At 48.3% G+C, this 16,963-nt stretch overlaps 6 protein-coding genes and 1 non-coding gene across 7 annotated transcripts; 3 read left to right on the forward strand and 4 right to left on the reverse strand.

Annotated features, from left to right (window-relative positions):
• Nucleotides 1-759: 759 nt before the first annotated feature.
• Nucleotides 760-3,054, forward strand: F5147DRAFT_750599 (natural resistance-associated macrophage protein-domain-containing protein). The gene is made up of 9 exons (XM_041440163.1): nucleotides 760-938; nucleotides 993-1,092; nucleotides 1,153-1,189; nucleotides 1,240-1,529; nucleotides 1,581-1,707; nucleotides 1,757-2,081; nucleotides 2,131-2,231; nucleotides 2,282-2,394; nucleotides 2,451-3,054. Exons 1-9 carry the CDS (start codon nucleotides 769-771, stop codon nucleotides 2,967-2,969), a joined length of 1,782 nt encoding a protein of 593 aa, XP_041298428.1. The 5' UTR covers nucleotides 760-768; the 3' UTR covers nucleotides 2,970-3,054.
• F5147DRAFT_669092 (catalase-like domain-containing protein) lies at nucleotides 3,052-5,831 on the reverse strand. Its single transcript, XM_041435425.1, has 7 exons — nucleotides 5,560-5,831; nucleotides 5,222-5,504; nucleotides 4,946-5,162; nucleotides 4,355-4,896; nucleotides 4,149-4,297; nucleotides 3,444-4,099; nucleotides 3,052-3,384 (listed from the first exon to the last, which is right to left on the reverse strand). The coding sequence occupies exons 1-7, from the start codon at nucleotides 5,712-5,714 to the stop codon at nucleotides 3,122-3,124; spliced, it is 2,265 nt and encodes a 754-aa protein (XP_041298429.1). The 5' UTR covers nucleotides 5,715-5,831; the 3' UTR covers nucleotides 3,052-3,121.
• A 739-nt stretch (nucleotides 5,832-6,570) lies between these two features.
• Nucleotides 6,571-7,829, reverse strand: F5147DRAFT_742630 (uncharacterized protein; the record flags this gene model as incomplete). The annotated part of the gene is made up of 3 exons (XM_041439552.1): nucleotides 6,571-6,854; nucleotides 6,908-7,696; nucleotides 7,826-7,829. The coding sequence occupies 3 exons, from the start codon at nucleotides 7,827-7,829 to the stop codon at nucleotides 6,571-6,573; spliced, it is 1,077 nt and encodes a 358-aa protein (XP_041298430.1).
• Nucleotides 7,830-8,392: 563 nt separating this feature from the next.
• Nucleotides 8,393-8,476, forward strand: F5147DRAFT_t14. Its single transcript has one exon. It is a non-coding gene; the product is annotated as a tRNA-Lys (tRNA).
• A 113-nt stretch (nucleotides 8,477-8,589) lies between these two features.
• F5147DRAFT_669098 (uncharacterized protein) lies at nucleotides 8,590-9,994 on the reverse strand. The gene is made up of 7 exons (XM_041435426.1): nucleotides 9,834-9,994; nucleotides 9,752-9,785; nucleotides 9,653-9,697; nucleotides 9,570-9,595; nucleotides 9,170-9,520; nucleotides 8,851-9,120; nucleotides 8,590-8,792 (listed from the first exon to the last, which is right to left on the reverse strand). The coding sequence occupies exons 1-7, from the start codon at nucleotides 9,872-9,874 to the stop codon at nucleotides 8,771-8,773; spliced, it is 789 nt and encodes a 262-aa protein (XP_041298431.1). The 5' UTR covers nucleotides 9,875-9,994; the 3' UTR covers nucleotides 8,590-8,770.
• A 115-nt stretch (nucleotides 9,995-10,109) lies between these two features.
• Nucleotides 10,110-15,463, forward strand: F5147DRAFT_757601 (glycosyltransferase family 1 protein). The gene is made up of 18 exons (XM_041440381.1): nucleotides 10,110-10,450; nucleotides 10,506-10,678; nucleotides 10,731-10,863; nucleotides 10,911-11,297; nucleotides 11,347-11,376; nucleotides 11,428-11,495; nucleotides 11,545-11,658; nucleotides 11,705-11,902; nucleotides 11,954-12,869; nucleotides 12,918-13,024; nucleotides 13,077-13,583; nucleotides 13,632-13,739; nucleotides 13,786-13,983; nucleotides 14,034-14,057; nucleotides 14,112-14,304; nucleotides 14,357-14,734; nucleotides 14,782-14,972; nucleotides 15,021-15,463. Exons 1-18 carry the CDS (start codon nucleotides 10,153-10,155, stop codon nucleotides 15,405-15,407), a joined length of 4,410 nt encoding a protein of 1,469 aa, XP_041298432.1. The 5' UTR covers nucleotides 10,110-10,152; the 3' UTR covers nucleotides 15,408-15,463.
• Nucleotides 15,464-15,508: 45 nt separating this feature from the next.
• Nucleotides 15,509-16,929, reverse strand: F5147DRAFT_742634 (Clavaminate synthase-like protein; the record flags this gene model as incomplete). Its single annotated transcript, XM_041439553.1, has 8 exons — nucleotides 15,509-15,865; nucleotides 15,925-16,106; nucleotides 16,160-16,270; nucleotides 16,322-16,423; nucleotides 16,471-16,492; nucleotides 16,557-16,578; nucleotides 16,633-16,798; nucleotides 16,857-16,929. The coding sequence occupies 8 exons, from the start codon at nucleotides 16,927-16,929 to the stop codon at nucleotides 15,509-15,511; spliced, it is 1,035 nt and encodes a 344-aa protein (XP_041298433.1).
• Between the last annotated feature and the right edge of the window lie 34 nt (nucleotides 16,930-16,963).

Here is a 16,963-nt window from a genome sequence, read left to right on the forward strand (position 1 = left end):
TCAGGGAAGCGATGTCATAGCGAAGTTCGGAGGCACCCAAGGATGTGCCGTTTTTCCACCCTCCAACCAGCAACCTGGCATCAAGTAATCACCGACTCTAACACTCTCAATCTACTTTCCCATCCTAATTGTGCTCTGGGTCTATATTACTCAAGTTGGTGTTGCAAATGTATGTCGGAGTTGCTGGCTCATCATTTATACCATTTGACAGTATTTTTTGCCATCTATGGTGAAAGTACGTCATGAAAGTGTTTGACCATTATAACACTACGAGGTGATCAAGATTCAACATATTCACTGATTGCACAAACTGGATGGACACCCGGCCGGACTTTCGAGACTTCCAAAAAACGGGATCCGCAACTGGGTCATAAGGTACTTCTCCAGAGGAAATGCTCTATGCACGCGGTCTGACAGTGTGGGACTCCTTGACTCCAAGGCGCCTGGGAGACGCCGAGGCACACCCTAAAATCCTGCTTGCATCGGTTCCCGTTATCCGATAAGTCTTCTTCATCAACAGGACCCCACTCTATGTTCCGAGTACTAAATTAGGATCAAGAAACAATCTAGACTTTCCTTGAAAGCGTTTATTCTTAGCGTCTGTGAAGTGTGCAAGATTGTATCGATTCTAATATGCTTGATAAACGAACTGAGCCGAAAACCGACCACACTAGAAGACTGATTTATCAGTGGTCTTTCAAATCGTGCCAAGGTCATAGTATAAGTACTAGTCATCTTCTCTCAGTTATCTCCCCCAGAAGCTCTGGGATGCATTCAAACACCTCATCACCATCATTACATGATGATTCCTCCGCGCAGACTTCGCACGAGGGGTTGCGAAATAAGATGTCTGTCAGTTCTGCATTGAATGCCGTGGTGCACCACTTCAAAAGACATGTGGGCGTCGGTATCATATGCGCAGTCGGCTATTTCGATCCGTACGCCATATCATTACTTGTGATGCATACGTCGTATATCTGATTTTCATCAAGCGGTAATTGGAGCGTCGATATTCAAGCAGGCGTTAGCTTTGGGTATCGACCTATGCTATTCGTTATTTTGCTTGCTGGAATCATTGCAGTTATTTTGCAGGCACGTCAATGATATATATCTAATGTTATTCGTGCAACCTCTAATGTCATCACACCACAGGTATTGGCAGCTAGACTCGGCTGCGTAACTGGTCTAGGTGAAATGATTTCCATCTCGCTGCTGCGCCTTCTTATACGACGTTGCTAGATTTGGCTCATCATTGTAGACTACTTCTCGATAACCATCCAAAGCACCCACGGTTGGTCCGGCGACTTGTGCTGTATCCTCTCTATGTCCTATGCGAAATAGCCATCATCAGCACGGACCTTGCAGAATTGCTCGGTTCGGCCATCGGTATCTGCCTGCTTTTTCCAAAAGTCCCCCTGTGGTCCGCCGTGCTCATTACTGGTGTCGACGTTTTCATCTTCCTCATCGTAGGCGACCCCTCGCGAACAGGACGTCCAGTGCGATTTTTTGAGCTGGTAATCATATTACTGGTTTGTGCTGATGCTAATCGAAAATCAATCAGTTGCTGATTCGGATTTAAGGTTGCAATGGTCTTCATATGTTTCATCTTGCTACTAGTCAAGGTCCACCCAGACTGGCCACAGGCGTTTTTGGGCTTCGTGCCATCTTCGGGTCTTTTTCAGTCACAGCCCAACGCAGTTTATGCAGGTATGTCCCATATTTGACAGTAGTCCAGATGACGAACAAAATAGTATAGCCATTGGAATTATTGGTGCCACGGTCATGCCCCATGCGCTGTTTCTGGGCTCGAATCTTGCAACTCAGGATCGTATTTCAGACCCACCCAAGCCACTTCCGACACCTGCAGACGCAAGGCGGCTGTCATTTTCCCAAAAAATTAAACAGTTTTGGAGGAGTATCATATATTTTTCACGATCAGAACGTGATACCGGGAAAGACTATACCTCTCGACATGGGTTTCGTCAGAATAACTCATTAGAGTTTATCCGCGGTCATATTAGCCACGGAACCGTCGATCTCGTATTAAGTCTAATGGGACTTGCGGTGCCAATCAACTCAGCGTACGTCCTTCTCCACCTATGCTTTCGTTACTTGACGTAGAAGATTCAGGATATTGATTTTGGCCGCTGCCATGTTCTACTCGTCCGACTACAACGCCTCAATCGGACTGGAAAACATGCATACCTTGATGCAACAAACGCTTGGGTCAGGTAAGCGGAGATGGTCATATTACGACAATACTGGACTCACTATTAAATAGCCGCAGCGGTAATCTTTGCACTCGCCCTAGTCTGCTCAGGCCAAACTGCCAGCATTACGGCGACGCTTGCAGGACAAATTGTCTCGGAAGGATTTATATCGTGGAACATCTCTGTATGCACAATTCATTTCGATAGCTTCATCTTCGCCTTAACGCCCGTTCTTCACAGCCATTTATCCGCCGTCTTCTCACACGCCTGATCAGTCTAATACCCTCTATGATCGTGGCTATTTCATCTGGGGGGGCAGGAATTAACGCTCTCCTCATTGCATCACAGGTCGCCCTGTCAGTTGTCCTCCCCTTCGTCGCATTCCCCCTCATCTACCTCACGTCGTCAAAAACGGTGATGTCTGTCAGAACGCCGAAAGTGATCCAAGAAAAACTTGACAAGACCCCGCCGATAACTTCCACGCACACGATATTCCCCGTTTCTGACGGACTGTCTACCCACCGGCCGCCCTTACCTGTGGGCACTAGCATTACAGTTGTTGAGCGAAACATTGAAAGTCGTGATGATTCAATTAAACATTCGTCAATACAGGCATACGAAACACAGGAGACACAAGAATACAGCGTTGTGGACTTCAGCAACGGATATATCGTTACATGGCTTTCATGGATCATCTGGGTGGTGATATTGGCTGCCAATGTTTATGCTATTGTGATGCTTGGATTGGGACAAACGTGACGAATAGCAATTATTGTAAATAAACATCCTCGGGCATCGTATCCGTATCAGATTACGGTGTTCATTATGTTATCCAATATTAGCTTCTTTGAGATTCCTGCGGAGATAATTACACGTTGCATTGACAGCTGTCATTACGTATGCGATAAGACTCAGAACGCAACCTGCTGAGTCAACCCCTCAAGTTCTCGCTCATAACACCTGTGCTGGCTAATTTCGAATCCGAACTTAGAAGCGAAGCCTTTCGTGTCCGCTGCGATATTGAGCACATCTGTCACAGCCGAGGAGGCGCTGTACTTCCCTGTAGTCACCACCCCGTAAGATGTGACAACTTCATCAATCCCTTGGACGCGCGAAGGGGTGAATAGATCAACACTGCCAGGCAGTCTAACAACCTCCCGGAGAAAATCAACACCTGAAACATCTCAGGCGTTAACGGCGATGTAATAATTTATCAGCTTCTGATGAACACACCTTCACCAACGGCAGCGATAGCCTTGCAGTGACCAAATGCTTCCCTTACCCAGTGAACCACGCGACCATTTTTTGCAATGGTTTTCACATGCTCCTCGCCGGAAGGGATATAGATGGCATCAAACAGCGTTGAACGCTGGCTGTCAAAGTGGTGATCGGCGAATACTTCTGGACCGAAGTCCTGACCGACCATTGGACGAATATGGTTACGACGAGGACCAATAAGATAGCAAACAGCCTTTGCGCTAGTGAGAGCAGCCCTCACAGCTTGCATCTCAACAGCGTTGAACCCGTCCGAGATCAGGATGGCGATGCGCCTTGAGACGATGGTAGGCTCCTTGGGCAAGAAGTCGAGCTGCGAAAGACCCTTGCTCGTACGCCCATGATTTTCACGACCAGCCTTCTTCGGCACATCCCCATTCACCTTAACGGCGACTGCCTTTGCCAGGTCGAAATCAATGTTGTTCAGAACGTTGATATACGACCTGTAAACGTCCGGGTCCTCGCAATGGCTAAGTTCGAAGCCGATAGCGCTGACGAGGTGGGCCTTTTCATACGCGGCAAGCGAATTATAGAAGAGTTGAGCATGATTAAAGTGCTCCTGAAACTTCGACCCGCGCGCCCTCTGTTTAATACCCTGAAGACGCTCTGCATATCTATGACCCTGTGAGACTGAGAAGGCGAAAAGACATGAAATAAACCTACTCGACGTATCCACCTTTCTCCTCGGGAACTGGGCGTCCAATATCCTTGCGGTTGGGCCAATAGTTGACTTCGCTCTTAACAATACGATGCCTGCTCTTCCCGTCACAATTGTGGTTGAACACAGGACATACAGGTCTATTAATTGGAAGCTGAGGTCGTAGCAATGAGTAATAGTTTCAGCAACAGACTAAACGAATAAAATTCACCTCCTCCCAGTTGGCACCCAAACGAGAGATCTGGGTATCAAAGTACGAGAAGTTTCGACCTTGCAGAAGAGGATCGTCGCTAAATCCTATTCCTGGAACGACATGGCTGGTGCAAAATGCGACTTGCTCAGTTTCTGGGAAGAACTCGTCGACAACGCGGTCGAGAACTAATTCGCCAATCTCCTCAAGAGGTACCAATTCCTGCGGCCAGATTTTGGTGGCATCCAAGATGTCAAAATCGAATTTGTGCTGTTCGGACTCAGGGATTGTCTGAATGGCGAACTTCCACTTTGGGTATGCACCGCTTTCGATGGCCTCGCTCAAGTCCTTACGGTGAAAATCGGGATCTTGGCCGTTGATCTTGAGGGCTTCATCCCAAAGAAGGCTGTGGACCCCCAACTCCGGGATGAAGTGAAACTTGACAAAGTGGCGTTTACCATCTGCAGGCACTAGCGTGAAGGTGTTCACCCCGAATCCTTGCATCATGCGGAAGGACCGTGGAACGCCGCGATCAGACATGACCCACATCACCATATGTGCAGCTGCAAAAAGGGCGTCAACATGTATCCGGGAACGCCCAATTTGACGAACACTCAGGTTGCAGGCCCACAAAATCCCAAAAGTTGTTGTGGGCACTCTGGCCTTGAGGCACTTCGTTGTGAGGCTCTGGCTTCACAGCGTGAACGAAGTCAGGGAATTTAATGGCATCCTGAATGAAGAAAACGGGAATGTCATTTCCGACGATGTCCCAGTTGCCTTCTTCAGTATAGAACTTGACCGCAAACCCTCTGACATCGCGGACGGTGTCCTGCACGCGACGGGAGACTTTAACCGATTATATGCGCAAAAAAAGAAGCATATACGCACAGCGCTGCCACGCGAACCCTGAACAGTGCTGAAACGGACGAAGACAGGAGTCGTCCTCGAGGAATCCGTCAGGACAGGGGCGAATGTGTATTTCGAAGCGCGATCGTCAAATACTTTGAAATGCCCATGAGCACCGGTACCGCGGGCATGCACTACACGCTCTGGGATCCGCTCGTGGTCAAAGCGGTGTATCTTCTCTCGCCCAATTTGATCCTCAAGGAGTGAAGGACCGTTCTTCTTTGACTCGGACTTTGACTCGGAGTCGGAGTCGATGATCTTGAGCCTGGCGAGAAATTAAAGATCAACGCCGCCTACTCGATACATACACTCATGCTCACCAATTGTCCGTGTCAGCCACCTTGACACCATGATCCGTTGTCAGAGGCTGACTGGTTCGCGGTTCCAGTATGTCTCGCTGCAAGTCCACGACTTTGGAGTTTTTAGAGGTCATGGTAGTGAAAGCTTTTTCGACTGATTGCCCGATAGACGACATGGCGGGTTATGGAAAGAGAGGAGGTGGACGTCCATCCCGCCTTTTATACTCCTGAGTATTTCCCGCCGACGCGAACTTCAATGAGATCACCGGTGACGAAAAAACGATCGGTCCACGTGACCGCGCGTCCATTTGAATTTCAAAACAATGTGCACCCCTCGAGTTGCCCTCGAGTAGCCTTGTGTTGCATGACTCTCACTTAATGGTAGTTTGTCGGTGGGCCATCGAATTGCACTAGCGTCGGTGGCCAAAATGTGTAGTAACAACTCACATTCATCCCCTGCAGTTGAGGATTCCGGTGAAGGATAATGTTAAGCCTCGGTACTATCCAGAACAAATTGTCGAAGAGGAGGTTTCAATTATGAGATTATGGGCGAGTAATTCTGACACGCTCACAGATGCATCATAAATGGTGGTATTTCCGGCGCAATGGGTACATAAATAATGAATGTGGCAGGACAACGCCAACGCGCCATCTAAGATATAAGTTTGTTTACGTTACAGAAGAAAACAGTATAGGAGTTAACACAAATAAAATATCCGAGTGAGATAAAATATTACCAGCCCATCGTGGACAAAGGTAGGCATAAATGAAGCAGCCCGAGATTACGTTCATCACTGGGCTCAGCAACTATGGCTGAACGGTACGATACGCAACACATCGAGAACGGAAATAGCGTAGATAGCGGATTGATACGTCTTCAGAAGCGCGCAGTGGACGAATCGACCATCGACTACGACGAAGCGAGTGGCGAAAAATACTCGCCCATGCTGTGAACAGCGCATGTCAGTACAGGGAAACACAATCCAAAACAATACGCACGCATAGTGTTAAACAGGACAACGGATTTTGCAACTATTTTATGTCGGCGCACAAGCACTGGGACGAGGCACCGACTGTTCCTTTACCACAGCTATCACACCAACTCCTGTGACCGTTGTCGACACCTATAGACTTCACTGCTGCAGATGGTGTAGAAGCCACGGACTCGTCACGATGGATGCTGACCAAGTGACGACCGAGATCATGTTTGCGGCTAAAAGACCGCCCGCATGAGCGGTGAGGGCACACATGGGGTTTGAGACGGTTTGGGTCATGGGTTGCCATGTGCGTCTTCAAGTTGTAAGCCCGTGCAAATGCTAGAGGACAAAAGCGATCAGCGATAAGCCAGGGAAGCACATATGGTACCAACCTCGGGGGCATGAAGGACATTGGTATCTCTTACGAGGATCGTCTTTGGATTGATCGTCAACGCCCCTGAGTGACCTTGCAAGAGGTGGGGGGGAGGAGGATGCGGATAATTGCGACATGTTAGATGGCGCGACGGCGGAGTCGCTAGAAATATAGCTGAGGAAATACTCTGCGGTCGAGGACTTCGGGACCGCAGGAATGCGAGTTGCGCCACCGTAGTCTGAGAAGCTTGTGCGCTTATAGGAATTGTCTACGGCAGGCGCAGTCGCAGAAGGACTGCGGGGGCTAAGGGGCAAGGTCCCAAAAGTGCTGGGGTCGACAGTCATGGGAAGAGAATTATTGTTGGACTGCGCAGCGGAATTAATACCATAGTCGGAGCAAGCGCTACCACCGACACGAACGCGCTGGAAATCCATCTCTAGGTCTAAAGGAAAGGAACAATTGGCAGAAAAGGAAGGAGAATCCGGGTAGTTATAGAGGGACTCTGAGTGAGTGGAAAGAGTGTCGTATGTGGACTCGGAGGAAACGGTGATCGTGGAAGGAGGACCACACGTTGGAGTATCGGATCTCAAAAAGGAGTAAGCGTCGTTGGAATCTACGGTGAGGAGCTGGAGCTGGACTTCGTTGAAAGCCGCAAGGCTTGAATCCAGTTCTAATTCGAATAGATCGGGATGGGGTGCGAGGATGTCTGAAGGCGAGTGAAATGAAGCGAAGTCAAGGCCACCACCTTGCTTTGTGAATTCAGAACCATAGGGCTCAAAGGAAGAATAGAAATCGTCGGCTTGTGAGTCTGCTGCCATTGGGGAATCTGATACTGCGCAATGATTTTATTGCGAAGTCGTAGAGTGTTCAATCGAGTCAGGTTAAACAAGAGGGGGCGAATTCTTGCTGCGGACCACGCAAGCAGACGGCTTATAACCCATCATTACATCAGCCTCATTCTCACCCTTCACAGCCTATTTAAGAAATTTCTATCTGGAACGAATGACAAACAATTGTCTCACGTCCCGTCGGAGCGCAACCGCTGACTTGTACTAGTATGTGCGCTTGCGCCCGCATCTTGATCTCCGTGCAGACTCGAATGCAACCAACGATCGCAACCACGTCGGGACGCACAGCATCTTTATGTGAATGATTTTGCATGTTTCGCTTGCTTCATAGAAGAAGCGGACACTTGCGTCTTTAAAGCTTTAGGAGGTTGTACGGTATGTTGAAGGGCTCACAGTCACGGTCTGCTACCGAAAAGTTCCGAAGGTATGTGCGAGTTGACGCCGGGTCGCCTGGAATCCTTAAGAAAGTTAATCCACCATGGTTGATGCACAGCTTAGGTTGCCCCTGACTAGCAACTCATCAAAGCTTACCTGTCATCCGTTGCTACCGGCGCGTGTACCAAAGTGATTCCCGCACCCTCGGGGGTCATCTTTGTCCGTTCCGTCGGGATGGTCCAGGTGCTGCTCAAGTCCGTGGGATTGCGAAAGATGTCATCGCCCGCCTAGCTCAATCGGATAGAGCGTCAGACTCTTATGACTAGGCGATCTGAAGGCTGCGAGTTCGACCCTCGCGGTGGGCTAATAATTTTTTGTTGCATGGACGATCAAAGTTCTAGTATGTAACAATGACATGCGTCACTTCTCCCGTGAAGGCAATTGTGATTTGTTTTTACAATAGACCTTACTTGAAGCAAAGGAGCATCAACAACTGCGCCACTTTCATTTCAACATAAATTGAATAATAATACATGTATAGTCTAAATGTCCTCATTGATGAGTCCCACGAGGGGAGTCACATCGTTGATCGTGATAGGTTATCGCTTATCATGAAAGTCCACCGCTGAAGTCTGTGGGTGATGGCCAGCATCAAACACTCATCCTCGGAATGTGCAACAGCTGGTTGAGTGATAAGTTACGCCGTTTTGAACAAATTGATGGAACAATAGAACCATACCTAACCATGTATGGTACTGCAGCTGCGGCCAAACAGGCGAAGGCCGCCCACGTAAGGTATATTCCATTCCCATAGGACACAATCATCCCTGATACAACGCCATTGAGTGATACAACGCCGCCACTGAGTGGTAGAAGGTCCAGGGTATTGATGCCTTCGCACTTTTTGACGATCGATGTCCAGATGGCAGCGCCAATGAGAATGGATATCGCAGCAATTATCGATGAAGCCGTTGAAATAACGAACGGGAGTGCCTTTCTTAAGACACCACTGTAGGCAGGCCTTAAGTGTGGTGCATGAGAATCGAGGTGGACCTTACGTGAACAATGCCATGGCTGCAAATATAGTTCCAATGAGGATGAAGTAGTATGCAACGCGAGAATTATAACCCAGATAGGATGAGTTGATGAACGTCGTGTTAGCAAACATTGTATCACAATATTGTGAGTAGTTGGCAAGCATATCGGACGTTATCGCAATGAAAGGCTCGAATTTGTCGGCAATGGTGTGATTGGTGCATGTTCCAGCAGAGCTGTTAACGTATGCACAATAGGAATAGAGGCCGAACTCGTAGATTTGCCTCAGCCCATTCTGCTGGCCGAGCGGTGATGTATAATTGGTGGTGTACATGCCTTGATCCGAATCAAGGATGGCATCACTCAGTGCCTGGCTGTGGTCTTATTAGCATATTGGCTAAATAAATTATTTGGGGCGCTAACCCGAACCCTGAAGTGTTGATTTTTGCCTAGACGGTGTGATCAGAAAAGTTTCGGACCCACAGTTATGACCGCGAACCAATCACCATTGCGATTCCATGTGGAACAAGTGAGGTATTTATTTGCCCAACCTAACAGAAGTGACAACATTAGAATGGCAAAGGACGATGAAGAGACATACTTACATGGACAAAGATTAATAGCAATAGTGCAACGAATCTGTGGCCAAGGTAAGTCGGAAGCGGAAGCGGAAAGAAATATGCTCACGAAAGCAGGGATGCGCCTCCAATGCAGTATTCTCCTCTCATTTTCAATGTTCCGATAGCTTCTAGAGATGAATGAAACAAGGTATAACGGGGTGTAAAACTTCACGACTTAGCATCAACCAAGTTCGCTTGCAGCATTGAATACACGCGACTTTAATATCTTGAAGGTCTGCATTCTATTTTCCCACGAATAATTGAGCTGCCACTTGCCACCACAATTTGACTGCTTATCCAAATAGGGAATAATCGCCAAGTCTGGCGCTGATATCTACGTTCGGCTCACTTCACTATCTTACCTTGAGCAGAGCCAGCCAGCCAGCATGTCCAAATCGCCCCCTTGGAAGCCCCTTGCTCGTAATACAGCAGTACCAAGTCCTCAGGATAGTGAATTTTCACCCCAAGATCCCCGTTTACCAGACCAGGTTGAACAAGACGAGGACTCTTCGTCATCTCCACAAAGTCGCGCGAAACGTCTGGCGCTCAGAACCAAGGATTTCGGAAAGAGTATCGGTAGTATAGCTCAGTCACCAAGTTCGCCTAGATACGGCGGAGAGCACAGGCGTGTGTTCAGTCTGAGTCGCAAAAGCAAGGCCAAAGAGCAGTCGGATCAAACTGAAGGTAACAATCGATGTTCCTTTTCTTCGTAAAGAAATTAACAGACGCTACCCTGTAGCCATTGTGTCTAGTAACTTGCAGATGCCTAAACTGGTACTTTCCAATGGAAACACCGACACAGAAGCCCAATTGTCAAATGCTATACAGGATGACTCGCCTTTTATCAGACCTCGTTCACCCTCTCCACTCCGTAATAGGCCCTCATTGCAGGCGTTCCGAGGGACAGGCTCTGTACGACCATTCCCTGTGACGCGTAATTCAATTGACAAATCACGTGTTTTAGATGCGTGCTGGAACTCAAACTCTGATTCAAGCTCTACAAGCTATTCCATGGGCAGATGTTTCTGATCAGGACGATGATCATACTAACGTCATAACGCCACACGATGATGAGGATAGCGACGAAGATTCCGGAGGTTTGTGATCTCCCGCATTGATTTTCTTCTCTGACATTTCGTTCTAGCATTGCCTATGGCTTCTTCTATTCACGCTATTTATCGTCCTGTTGCGCGTTCGAGGAGAACGGAAGCATCCTTATCATCACGCACTGCGTTGCCATTGCCAGAGGAAGAACATGAATCATCCGACGGAGATTTGGACGTCACTGGTCTCTCCGAAGAGGATGCCGATGCCGAGGACTTTGAAGCTACCACTCCGCGCCCCGCAGATTTACCAAAACCAGAACATGTTATGCCGGAGTTGTCGACGGTCTTCCGACCTGGGGTGCATATGAGACGTAGGACTAGCTATGCTGGGAGTATCACGACCGTCAAAGTCGGGAGGAGGGCGCGCCTAGCCGAGAAGTTAAAGGAGATATTTGAATTGAATGCCATCGACGAAGTTCTAGCCGGCGAGTATCTCATTCATTGGTGCTACTCACGATGTTCAACCAATCACAGAAATGCCTTGCTGGTTGCTTCGGTCTGTCTGTAAGGCAGTTTGTTTTACGCTTTGGTATGTGATTCTAACGCCACGCATAGTATTACAGGGATATATGTACCTCACGAACTCTCATTTGTGCTTCTTTGCGCATATGCCCACCCGAGAGGTAAGAAATCTATGCAAACACGTCGGGCGTGCTTTTATAATCTCTGTAGGATCAAATACTCAAGTCAGGGACGCTCAGCAAGAGGGCTAACCATACTAAGCGGTGGACAAAGCACTGGTTCGTGCTCAAGAACGATGCCCTCTCTTGGTATCACTCTTCTTCGGTGGGTGAAACAAATTCTGAGACATCGCTATCTCATGCCTCATTAGGACCCTTATTTCATAAATGGTATAGTGGACCTTCGTTATGCGATATCTTGTGATCCATCCGGAGAGAAGGAGATACGTCTCCGAACCAACCAGAAGACTGTTCTCATGTCAGCCGACTCAGTTCCTAGTCGGGAGGAATGGGTAAAGGCCATAAAGAAAGTCATCTTCAAGGCACAAAATATGGGTGACACTGTTAAGGCAGGTTGATAGTATTTACTTGTTTACGTATTAACATGTTGGCTCTTGCAGATCGCAATCCCTTACTCGTCTGTCCTTGATGTCGAGAAGTCTTCAGCGATAGACTTCAGCGAGACCATCGAGGTCAAAGTGTTTGACAAAGAGCAGGAGCATTATACAGTGGACTCGTATTTCTTCGCCTACTTCCAGGACTTGCCGGTCGCGTTGGAACATATTCGCGATGCTGTGCGTTCACATCGTTCATCGGTCACCAGGTCGCCTCTGACGGTCTTGGACACCACCTCCACCCGCCCGCCTTCTGCCATTCATGGTATGGATCGTACTAAGAGCCTTCCAACACCAGACACACGTTTTGGCTCCTCTTTCAGATTATCGTCTCTCCTGCGACCATTCCACGACTCGCTTCCCGCATCTTTAGGGCGCATGAACAATTCATCAGGGGCTCCCGAACCTACCGAAGCGTCTGATGACTACACTCACATAACTAAGAGCTCAGGTTCTTCACTGGTACCCATCACAACTTCGCCTAATTCGATATCTTCCCCAGACTCAAATAGGGCGCTTCATGCCCTTTCCAAAGCATACACAATTGCTACTCCTACGGACCACACTTATCCTCCTTCCACGTCTGTGGGTGATCTGGCTTCTAGTCCATCCACGAAGTCCGTCCCATCAAGTGTTCCATGGAACGTGGGAGTACCCTCTTGGCTCAAGGTCCCCCGTGGTCGCCTCGGCACCTCTACCTCGAATGCGTCTTCGCTTAGTGCCTCTCCCAGTGGAGGCGGCATAAGTGAAGTATATTCTGTCCCATCAAATGCAGAATCAGCAACCCGGCGGAGCTCGGGAAGTGCCCAAGGTGATCTTGGATACAGTGTTCTTGAGACACCAGGAGCTTCCGTCGATCCGGAAGCTACTGAGAAATTCAGGATTGCATTTGCCTTTGACGAGAAGGAGATCTTGTTAGGCTGTATGTGTATTCCTTTCATCCCATGTTTTGCTGTTAAGCATCTTTTAGATTTTACTGGATATATATTCCGTCTTTTGCCAGTACCTGGCCGGCTGTATGTCTCGATCAACTATTTCTGTTTCAAGTCGACTGGCCCTCTTTCTTCCAAGACTCGGGTACGTAATTCTTGAATCTTAGGGGTCTACCCCTCATAACACACTTTCCTAGATGATTCTTCCTATTCGAGATATTTTGAGTGTCGAGAAGACCAAGGCTACTCGGTTCGGCCACTACGGTCTCACAGTTGTTATCAAAGGCCATGAGGAACTCTTTTTTGAATTTGGCTTCGATGACCGCCGAAAAGCATTCGTCGGTATTCTGGAACAGCAAATGGAAGAGGCCAGGAAGCGTGGGAGTGCGGGAGATGTCCCGGTTCTCAGTCAGGGGAAAAAGGATGCACTCATCTTGGAGGAGTTCGAGCCTGACAATCCCTCAGACTCAGATCCCGCCCTTCCACCCGAAAACATGTCTGAATCACTCCCAGCAGTCATGTTCACCTCTTCCTCGTCGACATTCCTGACGTTCAAGCCCAAGGAATCCTTACATTTCACCTTCCTGACGATCGGCTCGAGAGGAGATGTACAACCTTACATAGCTCTGGCGAAAGGCCTCATGGAAGATGGTCATCGAGTCAAAATTGCAACACATGGCGAATTCCGTGAATGGATAGAAGCTGTTAGTCCCCCACCTCTTTGAGTGGCACATCATTGACACACCTGGCAGTATGGAATTGAGTTCGGCTATGTTGGTGGAGATCCAGCAGAACTTATGCGCATCTGTGTTGAGAATGGCACATTTACTGTGGCATTCCTCAAGGAAGGCATGTCAAAGGTGTGTTTATGCCGTATGAGTACACACCGATCTTACATCCTACCAGTTCCGCGGGTGGATTGATGACCTTTTGAAGACTGCATGGGAAGCATGTCAAGGCACAGACATCCTAATTGAAAGTCCCAGTGCCATGGCTGGGATTCATATTGCAGAGGCACTCAAGATACCCTATTTTAGAGCTTTCACGATGACTTGGACACGTACTAGGGCATACCCACATGCCTTCGCTGTTCCAGAACACAAGGTTGGTGAGACATCACTGCACCAGACTGGAGCTCATGATAATTCTTCCAGATGGGTGGTGGGTATAACTATATGGTTCGTTGAAACAGTATTCGTTCATCACTTGGATTGACGACAGCAATGTGCTAGACTTACGTTATGTTCGATCAAGTATTTTGGCGTGCTATCTCAGGGCAAGTAAACCGTTGGCGACGTAATACTCTGCATATAGGCAATACCAGCCTTGATCGTATGCAGATTCACAAGATACCTTTTCTGTACAATTTCAGTCCTACGCTTGTGCCCCCTCCTTTAGATTGGCCTGAGTGGATCCGCATCACTGGTATGCTCGAGTTCATCTAGCATGACGACTGTTTATCTCAAATTATCATCAGGTTATTGGTTCCTCGACGATGCAGAAGTGGGTGCCAAAAAATGGACTCCACCACCCGATCTCCTTCTGTTTATCGATTCAGCTCATGAAGCTGGAAAGAAAGTCGTCTATATTGGCTTTGGCAGCATCGTTGTCTCAGACCCGGTGGCAATGACCCATTGCGTGATAGAGGCTGTTTTACGCAGTGGTGTATATGCAATTCTCTCCAAGGGCTGGTCCGATCGATTGCATACGAAGCCTTCGGAAGCATCCGAACCTGAGGAACCATTACCCGAACAGATTTATCCGATTAACTCCATCCCTCATGATTGGTTGTTCCAGCGCATTGATGCTGCATGTCATCACGGTGGTGCTGGAACTACTGGCGCAAGTTTAAGGGGTCAGTATGCTATTAATTTTTTTGCCGGTCTGATGCATTTCCTATAGCTGGCATACCAACCATCGTTAAACCTTTCTTTGGAGATCAGTTTTTCTCCGCTGATCGTGTTGAAGCCCTTGGCATAGGAACGGGTGTCCGCAAGTTGACTGCGGAGAGCTTGACTGAGGCGCTCATCTCTGCGACTACAGACGTCAGACAAATTGAGAGGGCGAAACTAGTTGGAGAACAAATACGCGCTGTAAGTCAATTTGATTAAGACTTGCCGACATTTCTAACTCAAGTTTAGGAGAATGGTGTTGCGACTGCAATTGAGGCCATCTACCGTGATCTTGAATATGCTCGTTCATTGATCAAACGGGCACCCAATGAATCTGAGGCTGCGCATGATGTCGAAGGCGCCGTCCGCAATGAGCAGAATATCGTGCCCTCGCAATCTACTCTGGAGCGTTCCGGTTCTGGTTCCCGGACTTCCGTAGATTCACGCCGAGTCAGCGAAGACTGGAGTGTAATTTCTGATGGCGACGACAAGAACCCCCCCGGTTCAGGCAGAGTGAGCGATGGCAAGCTTGACCGGTCCTCGACCTTCAAACGTAGCAGTCTTGCGGCTGCCGTTATGTCTGTGCTACCAGATGCGCTCACCCCTCATCGCCAATCCACAGGACCACAACTTTAAGTTGACTGTAATTTATCTAGTTTACTGTATCACTCGTCTCATTGTACAACGCACATTTCTCGGTCGCTCGGGCTGTTAGATACTTAGATATAATACGTGGATCATATTACCCTGGCTTCTTCATAGTGCTCCTCCAGCACCTTCTTGCTAAATGACCCGAAGGTATCACTTTCAGAGATACGTTGGTGGGTATCGGGCTGCATGAAGAGAGCAAACGTCTCTCGCGATATCTTTGCTCCAACTTGTGTTTGCCCAACCCGCACACAATGAGGTGTCGCCCGTAACTTTCCAGCAGTGACTAGCTCCAAGGCCTCGCCGGTTTGGAAGGCAAGGCAGTCTGGAGGAATTGAAACCTTTGTCAGATCTCCGCCTCGGGTTCTGATATACAAGCCGGACGTTGGAGAAGGTGAAGGAACAATAGTAGGCTCCAATCCTGCTTGTTCGCGAAGGAATATAGCCTAAAGCACAGCATTCAAAACTTTACACATTACATTTATGCACTCAGGCATGTACTTACTGAACACAACCCTGTCAGGAGTGAATGATCTTTATGAAAGCCGCACCAGCTGTCGATGGGCTCATCCTCAGTGGTGGGGCTATTTTCCGAAGGAGGGAAGTAGTGCAGAAGGCGAGCTTTAGCGGTTTGTGTGCTGATGAGTTCTGGAACGGATAAAGACACGTCTGTCAAATATTTGGAGACTAAGATCCTCGTCAGTAGTTGTTCGCAGCGACGCTCTGTTACATATACTGACCAAAGGGCTGGCAGGCGCCCGCGAGTTGACACCCAACATCGAAAACGAACCTTCCCAGATTCTTGAAGGCTTCTTCAAAACCTTCTATACCGCTTTGGTTCTTGTCGGGCCCTTGGTAATATTTAGTGTTCAATATACCATAGTAAAAAGAAGAATACACACAAACGTTATCGCCGTAGATTGGTGGATACGCAGCTTTTACAGCGGGGCTGACGTCAGGAACATCTACCACGGGGTTGGCGTAGTAAGACCCTTTCAGCGTATCTAGTTCCAAGGTAAGCAGGTGTCCAGCCAATAGGCGGTATACATGCCTGGTCGTCCATTCATGATTTCCTGAGGGGCGGCATCAGTCAATCCAGTTCATTAATCAACATCTTTCAGCCTTCGTAACACTGACTTTCCCATGCGACCATCCGTAGCTTCAGGCCGGAGTCAAAAACCTTGCTACCTGAGCAAGTGCAAACTTGACCCACCTGTATATACTCCCAGGGTCCACATATCTCTCCCTTACGTCCTCGTCCAGATGAGCGAATTTGTATGCAAGCTTGAGCAATCTTTCTCTGTAGACAGGGTAGACAGGCGGAAGATCTTTCACAAGTATAAGCCCGAGAGCCTGAGGATGCGATCCAAATGCCTCCTCTTGTAAGAGAAAGGATTAGTATTGGTATAGCGGCATACGATGTTATACATGACTCACCGATAGATGTCTCTAGGGACGAGGGTGAAGATACAAGTGTTTGGTAAGAGATCGACACGACGTCTGTAGACATGGCACGCGATCCCTGTAAAACATGGGTTAGGGAC

Source organism: Suillus discolor (genome assembly GCF_016758755.1).
Source record: "Suillus discolor strain FC423 chromosome Unknown F5147scaffold_4, whole genome shotgun sequence".
NCBI classification, from domain to species: Eukaryota; Fungi; Basidiomycota; class Agaricomycetes; order Boletales; family Suillaceae; genus Suillus; species Suillus discolor.

Bases quoted from the DNA above. Each gene is read 5' to 3' on its own strand.
- F5147DRAFT_750599 (XM_041440163.1), top strand. From the start codon at position 769: ATGCATTCAAACACCTCATCACCATCATTACATGATGATTCCTCCGCG. The intron at 1,530-1,580 runs GTTTGTGCTGAT...TTCGGATTTAAG, and splicing joins AGCTGGTAATCATATTACTG to GTTGCAATGGTCTTCATATG. The intron at 2,082-2,130 runs GTACGTCCTTCT...TAGAAGATTCAG, and splicing joins GCGGTGCCAATCAACTCAGC to GATATTGATTTTGGCCGCTG.
- F5147DRAFT_757601 (XM_041440381.1), top strand. From the start codon at position 10,153: ATGTCCAAATCGCCCCCTTGGAAGCCCCTTGCTCGTAATACAGCAGTA. The intron at 11,659-11,704 runs GTGGGTGAAACA...ATGCCTCATTAG, and splicing joins CTTGGTATCACTCTTCTTCG to GACCCTTATTTCATAAATGG. The intron at 11,903-11,953 runs GCAGGTTGATAG...TGGCTCTTGCAG, and splicing joins ATATGGGTGACACTGTTAAG to ATCGCAATCCCTTACTCGTC.
- F5147DRAFT_669098 (XM_041435426.1), bottom strand. From the start codon at position 9,874: ATGAGAGGAGAATACTGCATTGGAGGCGCATCCCTGCTTTC. The intron at 9,121-9,169 runs GTAAGGTCCACC...GCCTGCCTACAG, and splicing joins GCAGCCATGGCATTGTTCAC to TGGTGTCTTAAGAAAGGCAC. The intron at 8,793-8,850 runs GTATGGTTCTAT...TCACTCAACCAG, and splicing joins GCAGTACCATACATGGTTAG to CTGTTGCACATTCCGAGGAT.
- F5147DRAFT_669092 (XM_041435425.1), bottom strand. From the start codon at position 5,714: ATGTCGTCTATCGGGCAATCAGTCGAAAAAGCTTTCACTACCATGACC. The intron at 4,298-4,354 runs GTGAATTTTATT...CTACGACCTCAG, and splicing joins TGGGTGCCAACTGGGAGGAG to CTTCCAATTAATAGACCTGT. The intron at 4,100-4,148 runs GTAGGTTTATTT...ACAGGGTCATAG, and splicing joins GAGAAAGGTGGATACGTCGA to ATATGCAGAGCGTCTTCAGG.